The sequence below is a fragment of the Vanellus vanellus genome (assembly GCF_965231255.1).
Source record: "Vanellus vanellus genome assembly, chromosome: 5".
Lineage (NCBI taxonomy): Eukaryota > Metazoa > Chordata > Aves > Charadriiformes > Charadriidae > Vanellus > Vanellus vanellus.
The window spans coordinates 60,853,295-60,866,421 of record NC_138910.1 but is presented as its reverse complement, the minus strand read 5'-3'; the positions used below and the strand labels follow the sequence as shown (position 1 = coordinate 60,866,421).

The following is a 13,127-nucleotide window of genomic DNA, read 5'->3' as shown; positions in this document are numbered from 1 at the left end:
ATTGCTGTTAGCACCTGATGCGACATGTATCACACCTATGTGAACTACTCTGTTTTCTCTTGCAAATTCATTGGTAATATTTGGGAGAATATTACTTGAGCAAACACCGCAAACATTAACCTTCCCAGCTGCTTGTCCTAGGTGCATTGAACCAGTGTCTTAAATGACTGCTCTTCTGCTGAAAATGAATGCTTTCCAGAAACAAGATTTCAGCACTTTTCCCAGTTAATTAAGTACACAAAGTGCCAATGAATGACTAAGAAGGACATGTGTATGTCCGTAAAAGCCTCAGCCCACACCCTCAAATAGGAGCCCTTAAAACTTACTAGTATTTTTAAGTCTGTAGCTACACAAGTACTGGTCTAGTTACAATAACACCCACCCCACATCAGCAATAACTTTAATTTTAATCAAGACTTTTTTTTATCCCTGAAGAATCAAGCTTCAGGCTGTCAGTCAAGCACCATTACACCTGTTTTACCAAAGCAAAGAATTTTGAAATCCCAGAACCCACTTTCACACACACAAAACCACAGAGAACTGTCTTGGCATCTTGGCGCTGAACACACACACACCACCCTCAGAAAACCCCTTCATCATCTTGCGTGTTCATAAATTCTTCATTCTCAATCCCAATCAGACTGGAAAACAACAAAGGTTGAGGCTTTAGTCTCTTGAGAATCCTCCTACTATGCAGGTTGCTTAGTTTTCAAAATCCACACAATTATGGAGTCATCACTTCATAAAAGTAGCCTGCAAAGCACATCAGTTTTATGATTTCTAGTTGTATTAATTTTTATATTAGAAAATTAGTTAAGAGCTGTTTTATCTACAAAAAGTACTTGCAAATGTCATTATTGTTTTATCAAAAAAATTATACTTGTTTTACCCCTCAGAAATACAAATGCAATTTGATTTGCATTGATAGAGGTGGTGCTTCTGGAATTGTAGCTTCTAGTTATAGATTGACTAGAGCTTTCCTCCACAGGGGATCCTCCTGAATACAGTTTGGCTACATATATTAAAATATAGCTTATGAGGTCATGTTATCTAGCCCTACATCATAATTACAAGGGAGTAATCACATTTCTTGAGACAATGTAGGAGAGAAAATTTGCTTAGAGACAAGGAAATGCTGTGGGGGTCTATATTTCTTAACTGTTCCCTCCTGTAAAATAGATTTATTTCAGCCATTGTTTTCAAAGTAGGCTCAGAAGGAACCTAGAGCAGGTACATTTAAAAAAAAAAAAAAAAAAAAAAAAAAAAAGAGAATACTATTTCACCGGATTTTCTGATGTATGTGAAATTATAAGCTGATCTCATATTAGAGAAAAATTTGTCAGGGTAAGTAGAACCAGCACCACTAATGTCTATATTCACAATGTATTGAATCTGCAACGTTGCTCTCTGCCTGGTATTAAATCAAAGTGAATTGTGATTGCAGACTGGAGAAGGAAATTGAGGCTCTGGAAAGAGAGGAAATGGAAGTCTCAGCTAAGGAACAAGCAATTTTAAAGAAACTTAAGTCTGTTGAAAAAACAACAGAAGACATAATAAAGGTTAGTGCCAAATTACTCCAGAAGTAAAATTAATTACTCGTTCATCGTGATAACCAGGGAAAGTGGAACAACCTGGATCCTGTAAGTGGTCATGAGCTTTTGTCTACAGTGACAGTAGTTCAAAGGGGTCAAGATATTATACTGTTTAAGTGCCCAAATGTTTCCATTTGCTTGTTTAGGGGGGTGGAGTAATGGTAAGAATTGGTCCCCATCTACACCACATCTCAAAAAAAATAGCACTGCCACTGGCAGCAACCAGCAACTCCGCATCTCAGCCAGCAACAGACATAACAGGTACAGAGTGGGTATAGAGGCTGACGTATTCATGCTCCTTCAGGTGCCCAACTAAACTGCATCATGCTTTTCCCCAAGTCCCTAAGAGAGCTTATAGTGAAACATGACTCAATATTATCTGTCATTAGTCTTTGTCTAAAGGTCTTTTTGATATTTGAAAATAATCTCAAACCACCTCAAAAACATAATGATGAAACTAAACTTCAGTTCTCCAATTGGTCTTACGCACACTCTCCCTCTCTAAAGAGTCGCAGGGAGATAAGCACAACTGGAATCCCAAAGCAGAACCTTTGTAAATCTTTGAGGCAAGCCAACATGGGCCACAGTATGAGGCTTTGTCACCGATTAACACTTTGTAATGTCCTGTCCTTCCCTGTGTGACTTGGAATCATATTGGCAAAAAAAAAACAACCACAGAAAATATTCACTTTCTCCCTTTCCATGCTCCAGCTGAGCAGGTTCCACTTTTAGCCCCTTCTGAGCATGAAGCCATGCACACAAAAATTTAAGACTATCAGGTAAAGCAAAGCACTGTTTAGTTAACAACTTAAAACTGACTAATCACATGTATTGTTAATGGTTCTCTTTCCTAGTCTGTGAAGACTGAAAAAGCAGAAGTTGAAAAAGGTATGTCCAGTCAAAAAAAAAAAAAAAAAAAAAAAAAAAAAAGGTTTTTGTAGAAGTCAGTGAAAACATACTAAATACTTTGTGGATCTTCTTTATTCAGAGGCAGCAGACTACATATACACCAGCATACCTGACCTTCCCAAGTATTTCAGGCCTTCTGCACTGAAAAGTACAGCACATGCTGCCACTGATGATGAAGAAAAGAGAAAAGGTACTATTTACCAGTAACTCCAAAGGATGTCCATATATGCAAAAACTTCCTATAAATTGAATCTAATACACTTTAAGGGAAGGATAAACATTACAGATATGGGATAATATTGTTCTCATTTAAGCTGTGTTATGTTATCAGTAAGGTCATCAAAACTGAGAGGTGGGACCCTGGTGTAAGGTATTTACCATCGAGAATAAGGATCAAGTGCTTTCAACATTAACACTTCTTTCCAGCACTTCATTCCTCTACCTGGTGTAACTTTAAGTAGTTCCTCCCTTCTACATTTTACACTTTTTATCCACACTTACACCTCCTGGCTAGCCAGCAGTAGTCTGGTTATGTCCCAACTACTACAAAGCCTCCTAACCCTTCTGAGTGACCAAGACTCTCTAGTCTTGCAGCACATTGAACTCTTTCAACTGCTCCTGCCCAGCATGACACCAGGGGCCAAAGTTAAATCTGCCTTTCTCAGTAAATCACATAATGAAGACTAGCTTCTCAATACCTTATTTTTCCTCACAGAATTAGATACAAACAAAAATATTTTTTTCCACTTCAAGTTTTGACAAGATGGAAGGGGGCATTCAAAATGAGAATCAAATATATTGGTTATGTATAGGATAATTTCACGTATATGATAACTCATTCTGACAGTCATTCTCTATCACTGTCAGAACTCTTCTACAATATTTCTTGCAGCTGCTGCATTATCAGTTTAAGCACTTGTTTCTTTCAACAGCATTGTTTGCCATGGAAATTAAAGTTGAAAAAGACATGAAGACAGGAGAAAACACAGTGTTATCAACAATACCTCTTCCCTCAAAGGAGTTCAAAGAGACAGGAATTAAAGTCTATGATGATGGCAGGAAGTCAGTCTATGCAGTGTCCTCAAATGGCAGCACTACACAAAATGGGATGGATGAACTTGCTCCTGTTGAGGTGGAGGACCTGCTACGACAGGCAACTGAAAAAAATTCTCAGTCTCCCACAGAGTATCATGAGCCTGTGTTTGCAAATAAATTTTGCAGGCCAGTTACTCCTCAGAAAGACAAATTAGTCCCTGGAACAAAACTGGAAGATGCTCACAGAAGAGAGATGAATGGATTTAGCAATCATCAGACAGAATTCTCCAAAACACAGCCCTTTTTGCAGCAACATAAAGAAAATGGGCTTGATCTTCCAAAGGTAATACAGCCAAAGTCTCCCTCTCCAGTACTTTCCCATTCAGAGAAGAAAGTGCAGACTGGTCCTGAGAACAAGATGATACATAATGAAGAAAGAAAATCTGCACATGAAGAATTAAAACCTTACCAGAATACTAGAGAAAGACATAATGAAACAGGATTTTTAAGTCCCTGCCATCTTAATGAAACATCCCCTGCACCTCAAGATGAGGAAGATGTTCAGTACAGCATTGTCCAAGCCGTACCATGTTACGTGGATGATTCTGAACCAGTAACAATGATTTTCATGGGTTATCAGCGCATTGATGATGATGATGAAGAAGCAGACCAAAAGTTGTCACGATACGATGGGGTTATCCGTGCAGAACTAGTTATCATTGATGATGATGATGAAGATGACAGCAAATCTGAGAAACCAGCATATCATCCCATAGGCCACTACAGTCAGGTTTATCAGCCACCAAGCAGGAAAATCACAGAAGTCCCGCAAATGAACCCTGTGAGCAGTCTGGGTGCAAGCCTGAACAAGGTACCGCACAAAAATTCCATCTCCCTGCAAGAACAAGAGGAATGCTTAAGCTCCCTGACACACCGTGCTCATCTTCACAACCAGATATCTGGTGATGGTACCGAAGATCCTTCGCTAACAGGTAACAGAAAAGGAAAATCATGTCACTGCTGTTTGCTTATGTAGCAAACTGATACTCTTATCTGCTAGCAACTGTTTCACTTTACCCTTTGGATTGTTTCATGGACTAATATGCAATTACTAACAAACAAGAGCAGAGAAATGATTAACAAATGCCAATCTGCATTTTGGTACTGTTGAATTATTTCATCTTTAGCAATGCACTAGTTACCATATCAAAATTTGGAAAATAAACTATCTCAGAAATGCCATTTCTGTAACCTTCAGAGATTAAAAGTGATTCTCTTTCAAGTGACAATTAAAAGTTCCATTAATGCTACTTCAATTAGCAGAATTAGTTTTCATTTCTACCAGGTAACTAACAGCATTGCTTCTTAACACTGTCTCCTCACTGGAATGTTTTTGTGCCTATCTGCATTCTAACTACTTCCTAGATAATCCAAATTGCTCCTTAAATCAGAAAGACTGTTTAATAACCAGATTCACTTTGCATTTTTCTGGAATCCGCATTGCCAACCTTGCCTTGACAACATTTATGCAAGTTTTATCGGGTTTTTGTTAACCCGAGTTAGATATTTTTATAGCCTCTGAAAGACAATGAAACAGTTTTCATCACTATATGTGGTTAACACATATAGTCCATAGTGTTATTTTTTAACACTTTTTATATTCTATTAATACTCAAGGTGTCTATTTCTTACTATAAATTTTCATAATAAAAGGTTGAAAGAATAACAGCAAGATCTTCCAGAAACATGGAGAGCTCTTGTTTATGATTGTGTTGCACTTTAATGCATACTATTAAACTGCATTTAAGTATATTTACAGAGCAGCAGATTTCAGACAGTACTCACATTCCACTTCAAGGAAAGAACACTGTGCTTGAATTATAGGAAGATTGGGGTCCTGATCCCATATTCTCTCCCTGTTCTTCTTCCAGACTATTTTCTGAATAATTTTGCAGTTTGGCAACAAAAGTGTAAGTTTGGGCCCTGCCTAAAGATGCGTTGGCAGCCCAGCATTTCTTTACAATACAGGTAAAGCCAGGAGAGAGGGTGGTCACTGGCTCACATAAGGATTTTCAAGTATTTTTGCATCAGTATGCACTGACTGGGAAGAGCTGTTCAGTAAGTAATGCACTCAGTTCACAGGAGTATCAACCTCATACAGTCATGCACACAACAGCCTGAAATATTCCAGTAGTGCTGGACAGCCTTTCTGATCAAGGAGGCCACTGTACTTTTTTAGCCCTTGAGAGGACCTTTGCTTCTCTCAAGCACTAATCCTGCCAGCTGTACCCTTCCCTGTGTCCTCTGGGACCCAAGGCTGCTGCCAGCAACTCTGACAGCAAATGAAGCTGAATTAGCTGGTACAGGCAAGATAAACCACTCCAGCAACTACTCCAGCCCATTATATTTTGGGGATAGTCCCTTAATTCCCCCATCACATATGTATAGGCATATAATGGAGAAGCGACGCTCACCCACCCACCAGCTGGCTGCTACTGAAACAATTCATTCATCCGACAGCCCGCTGCGTGGGTGCTTCTGAACAGATTCTGAGAAAGAGGGTTCCAAGAAGTAACTACGAGCTAGCAGTACCATTCGGATGGGGCATACATAGGCCATGAGATGTTAACTGAGCACCTCAATCTGTAACAATTTTTGCTTATTTCTGTCTCCTGAAAGAAGCATCTGAAACTTCTTTATTTTTCCCTGCCACTCAGACACTCTCCAAACAATCTGGGTTCTCTCTCTTTTGAGGTTAGTGGAAAATAAACACTGACTTTCAGGGAAGGGGGATAAGTGTAAGTCTAGCAAAGACATTTGAGAATCTATTCTGTTAACCTGTATTTGGTCTTACCCATTTACTTACAAGCATTCTACCAAAAAGAAAATAGCCAATTAGGGAAAAACTGGTCCCAATTCAATTAAAGGCAGTTTGGCAACTGCTTCAAAAATACACCCCAACAGTCAGCACTGCCTCCAAGTGAGTCTCTTAAGTGCCCAGTAGAATTTGGAACTAAGCCATATTCCTCTGCACCCCTCCACCTATTTATTGGCACTCCCTGGGACATTTTGAGCAGTGGAAAAAGCCAGGAAGTGACTCAATTTTTCCCAAGCAGTCCTGTAATCCTACTGCAACTTCTAAAAAGGAAACAAAACCAGGAAAGCCTCTTAAATCTAGAACAATGTATTACACAGAGCTGTTTCTTCGGGAAATAAACTGTTTTAAAAGCAGCCACTGATGCCCAGCCCAGCAGGTTCACCCTAAACACCACCAGTGAAAAGAGGGGAGTCAAAAATATTTTTGGTACATCATCATCCATTACTAAAACAAAACACACAACAGAAAAAATAATCCTCTCTGAAATTAAAGCTTTGGGAGGCATTTGCAGCATTTGAACATCAAACAGGCACTGAGGAAAAAGAATGGAAAGCAAGGAAGCACAGGACAGACCAGGGAGACAGTCCCTTATGTAACAATCTTGCTTTGGGAAAGAAATGAATCTTCACAGCAAGTTACTGAAAAAGTTAGTGATGGCCAAGGACAGCTAGGAGGCAGAGGAACTGTTCCACGTGCCAATCTATATAGAGGAATACCAGATTAAGTTAGGAGCTTTCATCATGCCTCTGAACTAACAGAAATGTAGGACATACCTCTTTCCCCATGAGTTTGGTGGGGGACCAATATCTCAAAGTATGTGCCCTCAGAAAAACCATACAGAGAAAAGGACAGCAATGCTATAATTAGGACACCAGTGTTTTGCATTATTAGAGCTTATTCTTTAAATTTCAGTCAAATGAATTAGCGTGCAAATGCTTTGGAGATTCAATACTCATTAGGGAAATTAAAAGTCCTTGGGGGGGGAACAAAGGCTAGACATAGTGAAATGAACAAGGAAAGGAAAAACTGAAGCTGAACAGGCAATAAAACCTACTGACAATGTGGAACAAGCTGTCATGGGACATAAAGGTCCAAGGCTTTTGGCAGATAGCTAGTCTAGATGAGTTAATTTTTTTCCTTAGCACTGGAAGCTGCACAACCTTCAAAAACACAATGGAGACTTAGCTCCATTTGCGTTGAAGAAAGTTAACATACAACAAAACTTTTTAATAGAGAAAGATTCATGTATACCATCTCTTTTTGTAATGCATAAAGCAGGATAAAACCAGACTATTGCCTATAAGTGAAGCATCAGGCCAATTGTTCTCTCAAACCACAACCAGGACGCAAATCCTTCAGAATTCCTTGGTCTGCAAACAGTACACAGGATCTTTGTAAGAGCTAAGCTTAACGTCAGTGGCCCTAAGATATAAAGTTACATTCAGATGCCTCTGATTTGCAACAACTTCAGCATTCAAAACGTAACTCAAGTTGGACATTTGCTGACATGCATAAATCAAGTAAACAGCTGCTTTTGCCCCTTGTCGCTCAGTACAGACATATGCAGGATGAAGGAAAGAGACATGCTATTTTGGGTGGCTCTTCAAACTAACAGGTCAGAGAGCTGGAAATTATTCCCACTGCATTCTCAGATCAACTGCATGGTGGGGGGAGGCTCTTACACATCAAACAACAGCATTATACTGCTGTTCTAAAAATAACCTTAACATTTAATCATCTGCCCTGCACAGTCACTTTTAAACTAACCCACATTATACCCAGTTGCAGACAATAGCCATACTGATGCTTATAGAGATACTAAGTTACTCCATCAGACTTAAATCAGGAATATGACTAACTCTCGCTCTGACTCACTGCACCAGGATGACAGGAAAGTTTTCTGTGAACATCAACACAAAAGAAAAAGGCTTCAAAACAGTTACAGCTCCCACTGAGGACTTTAGTTTAAACAAAGAGTTTGTTTAATTATTCATGCATCCTTTTAATCTGTCAGCATCTAGTCAAGGACAATACCATCTGTCTTCAAAGCCTTAGTGAAGGTAACAGAAACAAAACAGAAGAGAGCTGTGTGAATTTTCAAATAGTGATAATGGAGTAATTTCTTAATGAACTCACTTTATTGCAAAATTAACAGAACTAATGCCTTCTACTGATTTCTTTCTATAACACTAAAACAATGCTTATTCTGCTGGATTAACCACTGGAGGTACGTGTATTCTTCATTTTTCTAAATAAGGAGATTTAGCATCAGAAATAGAAAGTTAGTCTTAAAATGCAATGGCTTTGTTTGTTTTCTTTTTTCAGCTCTGAGGATGAGAATGGCCAAGCTGGGGAAAAAGGTGATATAACACTTGTAATGACATGGAAGTAAAATTTACTACTCAAAGCAGAATAAAGCTGAGAAGAGTTTCTTCAACACATTTTTTTTTGGATCATAATGCTTGTTTTGCTCCTGTTTTATGCATCTGGGTTATTTTGCCCTCTGCATAATCCAATGGACTTTAACAGACTTTTAGATTTGACCAACTGCCACATACACACAAATCACATCCCGGATTTTGCTCAAAGTAGTGGAAAGTTACCTAAAAACGTAAATGCAGTGTATATCCAAGTAAGAAGACATGTGCGTACCTGTTCCCACAATCAGGAATACGATGTTGCTATATACACAGAGCAGATAAACACCCATCTCCATGGAACTTCACAGGACATTGTTTCACTTCAATGTGCCAATCTGATTTTGATTGAAAATGCTGTCCCAGCATTTTTCTGGTAAAAGCATTGGTTAATAAAAAACTAACCATGAGAGATAGGAGCAGGAAGAAATGTAAATATAAAAGCTGGCTTCCAAGCATACCACCTTGGCCAAAATTTAAAGCATTCCTTTATAAGTGACAGCAAAACAAACCAAATAGTAAAGTCAATGTTTAAACATTTAGCCACCTTCTAGAGCTCTGCAGTCCACCCGCACTTCTATTTTATGTATGACAGTATAGCCATCCTCAGACCCTGCTCCCTTCCCCAGGCCACATCCATGCTGCCCACCCATAACCTCACAGATCGGTCCTGTGCCTAACACTATGAACAGCCTGACCTCCCAAGCATGGTTTCACCTCCTCGCTTGCTACAGAAAGCCCTACTTTTCCAGGAAACTGGTTGCCAGACAGGCAGTGCCTGTCCATCAAAAAAAACAACCAAACAAAAACACACCACAAAAAACTGCTTAGTATACAAGTTTTAGCTGGCCAGGGAAGCTAAAATTAGTATTTTTGATGGGAGGCTTGCACTCAGTTGCCAATTGCTTGTCCTGCAGCTACAACAGAAGGTCTGTTGTAGGTGCAGCCACTGCTGGACACAGCTGTCCAGCAAGGTCCAACACTCCAACCAAGGAGCAGGCTATTTCTTTCCATATTAGGGAGGAGCTAAAGGCCCTTAAAGCCATAAGGAACAATTACACCTAGAAAAATCACATGCAAGTCAGATTTTCCCTGCAAGAACTATGTACTGAAAAAAAGTGCCTACTTGTAGTAGCACTACATTCTTATATTCAAATCAATACGATAGCTTTATTTTACTAGGTCTTAGTCTGGTTTGAATCACTAAACAGATAAAGCTCAGGTTGTGTTATTCTAGTATAACTGACTCAAACTATGCACCAGCAAAATACAACCATAATTTTTTTGCTGGTTTTTCCTTCAAGGCAGGAAACTGAAGCTACTACCTCATACTGAGGCACGATGGTAGTAATAGCTGACTTGAAGCCTCTAAACTCTTGGTGGCTCCCAGTCTGAAGTGGGTAATAATCTCAAATTCTTGGACTTGTCAGAGATGGTTACCTGGAGTGTGGAATAGTAGATAAGAACAAATAAATTTAACTATATTACACTTCCTCTATGTCTATCCTGTTCTTTTTGTTTGGGTTTGTTTGTTGTTTTTTGTTTTGGGTTTTTTTTTTTAAAATAATGTGGGGTTCTTTCCCCCCTTTCGTTTCTTCTGTTATTTGTTTGCTTCTCAAAGCAGCAGCAGGAGTTACCTTCAACTCTTTTGAGAATTTGTAAAAATAATTTAAAAAAGGTTCTTACCAGGATACACCAAAATAATGAGAGAGTAGGAGAGTGATATGAAGTAGTCATGAGCAGTTTTTCTAACAGCAGCACATTGCTATAGACACTCATTCCCTGCCTTCCTTTACTCTGCACTACTAAACTTAAACAATCTGGAAAAGGGGGCAAAAATGCTGCCGCCACCATAGTATTATTCAAAGTAATTTAAAAGAAAGGAGACTGAAAAGAGACTTCACAATAGTAAATGCATAGTAAATCTACAGGTGAAATTGACTACTGATACATGAAAAGTAATGTAAAAAAAAAACCCCACAACTCTAACCACACACAGCACAAGATGTAGCTATTAAGTTGGTGTTATGAGCCTCTTGGCTAGTAAGCAGAACATGTTGGTATTGTTTCAGACAGTCCTTTGAAAATATCAACTTCATGCTCAGAAGCCATGAAAATGAAGAGAGCTCTAGGACTCAGGGAAAGCATGGAAAACAAATCAACACACAGCTGTGGCATAGCACTTCATATTTACAACCTAAGTAGAGATTGGTCACCCCATCTCTGAAGAGACAAATGGAGAAGGTTAATGAAGATTATCAGAAGTGCAAAATGGTTAAATACAGCAGCAGTCATACAGGGAAAAAGACACAAGAGGCCTAGAGAACTGTGATAAAGTCAGGAAGACAAAAACAAAATACAGATCATTAAACAATGATATCAAGAAGCAGGCTTAAAACTTAAACTAAGAAGCACTTTCTCACAATGACTAAGTAAATGGGAGAGCAAAAGCACTAACAGATTATTTTTTTTCCAACAATTCATTGCACACTTCATAGATAAAATCCAATCACTGCAAAAATTCATGGTCCAGCTGCAGTTTCTAGCTCAGGACACTCTTGCACAGATCCTGGCAAGGATCAAGGAGATCTTGCTGGGAAGAGAAAAACATCACTGCAGTCTTTTCACACATCTCTTGCTCTAAGCGCTCATTACAACCACTTCTGGAGACAATACTAGGCTCAGTATATCTCTGCTTTGCCATGTGGCAATTCTGATGTAGCATATATTAAAACTATTCAGTTTATGCCAGATGAATCTGAACTGTCCCTCACTAATACACTAGCAATATAGCAGCAGGGATATCTGATCATTAGTTTGGAGGAAGAGACACAAAATGAAGCATTCAAGAGTCATCTGCTGCTGGGAAGCAAGGATGTTCATCATCCAAGTGCTGCAGCCCCAGAGCTTTCCCATATCCCATATCAACAAGAACAGAATTACAAGAAGGCAAATCATCTTTTTCACATGTCAGTACAGACGCCATGCAAAATTCCAATTCATCATTAAAGCCAAATGAATTCTAAGGTCCAGCAAAACAAAAGTCTCTCTGAAACAAAGCCAAAGATGGTGTCCTCCTTAGTGCAGTACCATTTGTCCAGGATGACTATCATAGATAGCTGGTTCAGTGTGACACACATGCTCAGCTTTTGTGGTTTGCAATATGTAAAGTCACTTTTGCACAGCACAAGGAACACCAGCAGAAGCTATACAGTGGCTGAATTAGCTCATGTACAAGCTAAAATAGATTGTACCAAGCATGTTCTGAAGCACTTGTCCTGTGCCAATTCTGCTGTGCCACTCCCTCAGGTAAGTGAATGCAACATCATCTCCTTCACACATACTCCTTAGAGAAGGGGATCAGACTGATCTGAGCAAAGAATTTCTCAGCATTACTAGCAGACCATCCGTCTTAACCATCCTTCTGCTCACTTGGAGTCTTTCTTACTTCATTGTGCACTGAAGGTCTAAAGTCACCGAGATTGCAGTTTTTCCTCGATGATTACTATTCATCTTAAGTTGTTTCAAAAGGGATGTATCTACATAGAGCGCAGTTCACACACATGACCAAAGAAAATAGGCCGTAACTGCTCAAACAAAAGCTTAAGCATAGACATCAAGTAAACACCCATTTCATAATGTCTAAATTCAAGCCAATCCATACAAATAAAGATCAAGTTTCTTAATAAAGCTTGAGAAGTTTTCTGATTAGTTCATCTAGAACCACCTCCTGTTTTGGACATCCTTTACTTGTCTCAATCTCTCACTCACAGAGTAAAGAAAGAAAGCAAAATAAAAATGCCGTTATTTGAACAAGAGCGCCACATAGCGTTACAAACCATGATGGAAAACAAAAGCCAGGCAATCTCTCTCTAGCCTTCCCAAACCTGGGCGAAGGAAAGAGATGGGCATTATTACATTGAATATGAAGTCTCCCCATTTCTGTGCTTGACAAAACAGAAAACAGTGTAGCCATTCAGTGTAAGGGAGAAAAACAAAGCACACCTTTTCTTAGTTCATTCTGCAGCCTGCACGTCAGCTAGCAAAACAAAAAAAATTGTTTTAGGTAAAGCAAAGTAGAAGTGAATTCCATCGCATTTGAGCTATTTGCACCGGTTAGTTTTCATTCAAAACATACGCGAGAAACATGATTTGTAGTTAAATCAAGAGCAGATGACCAGTATTTGGAGGCTGCACCTAACAATCAAAACAGTAAACTACTCATGACTGGGAATGTTTACCTGTCTAGAAGCACCCAAAGAGAAATATAGGGATGTTGATTTGTCATCACAAGTT

General features: G+C 39.1%; 1 protein-coding gene across 1 annotated transcript in view; it reads left to right on the top strand.

Moving 5' to 3' along the window:
- PALMD (palmdelphin) overlaps positions 1–10,561 on the top strand; it is a 29,706-nt gene extending 19,145 nt beyond the window's left edge. The window contains exons 4-8 of the mRNA XM_082484214.1: positions 1,445–1,559; positions 2,447–2,480; positions 2,581–2,691; positions 3,434–4,528; positions 8,740–10,561. Coding sequence (XP_082340340.1) covers positions 1,445–1,559; positions 2,447–2,480; positions 2,581–2,691; positions 3,434–4,528; positions 8,740–8,783 — 1,399 coding nt within the window. The 3' untranslated portion in view covers positions 8,784–10,561. The remainder of the gene's footprint in view (positions 1–1,444; positions 1,560–2,446; positions 2,481–2,580; positions 2,692–3,433; positions 4,529–8,739) is intronic.
- The last annotated feature ends 2,566 nt before the right edge of the window (positions 10,562–13,127 follow it).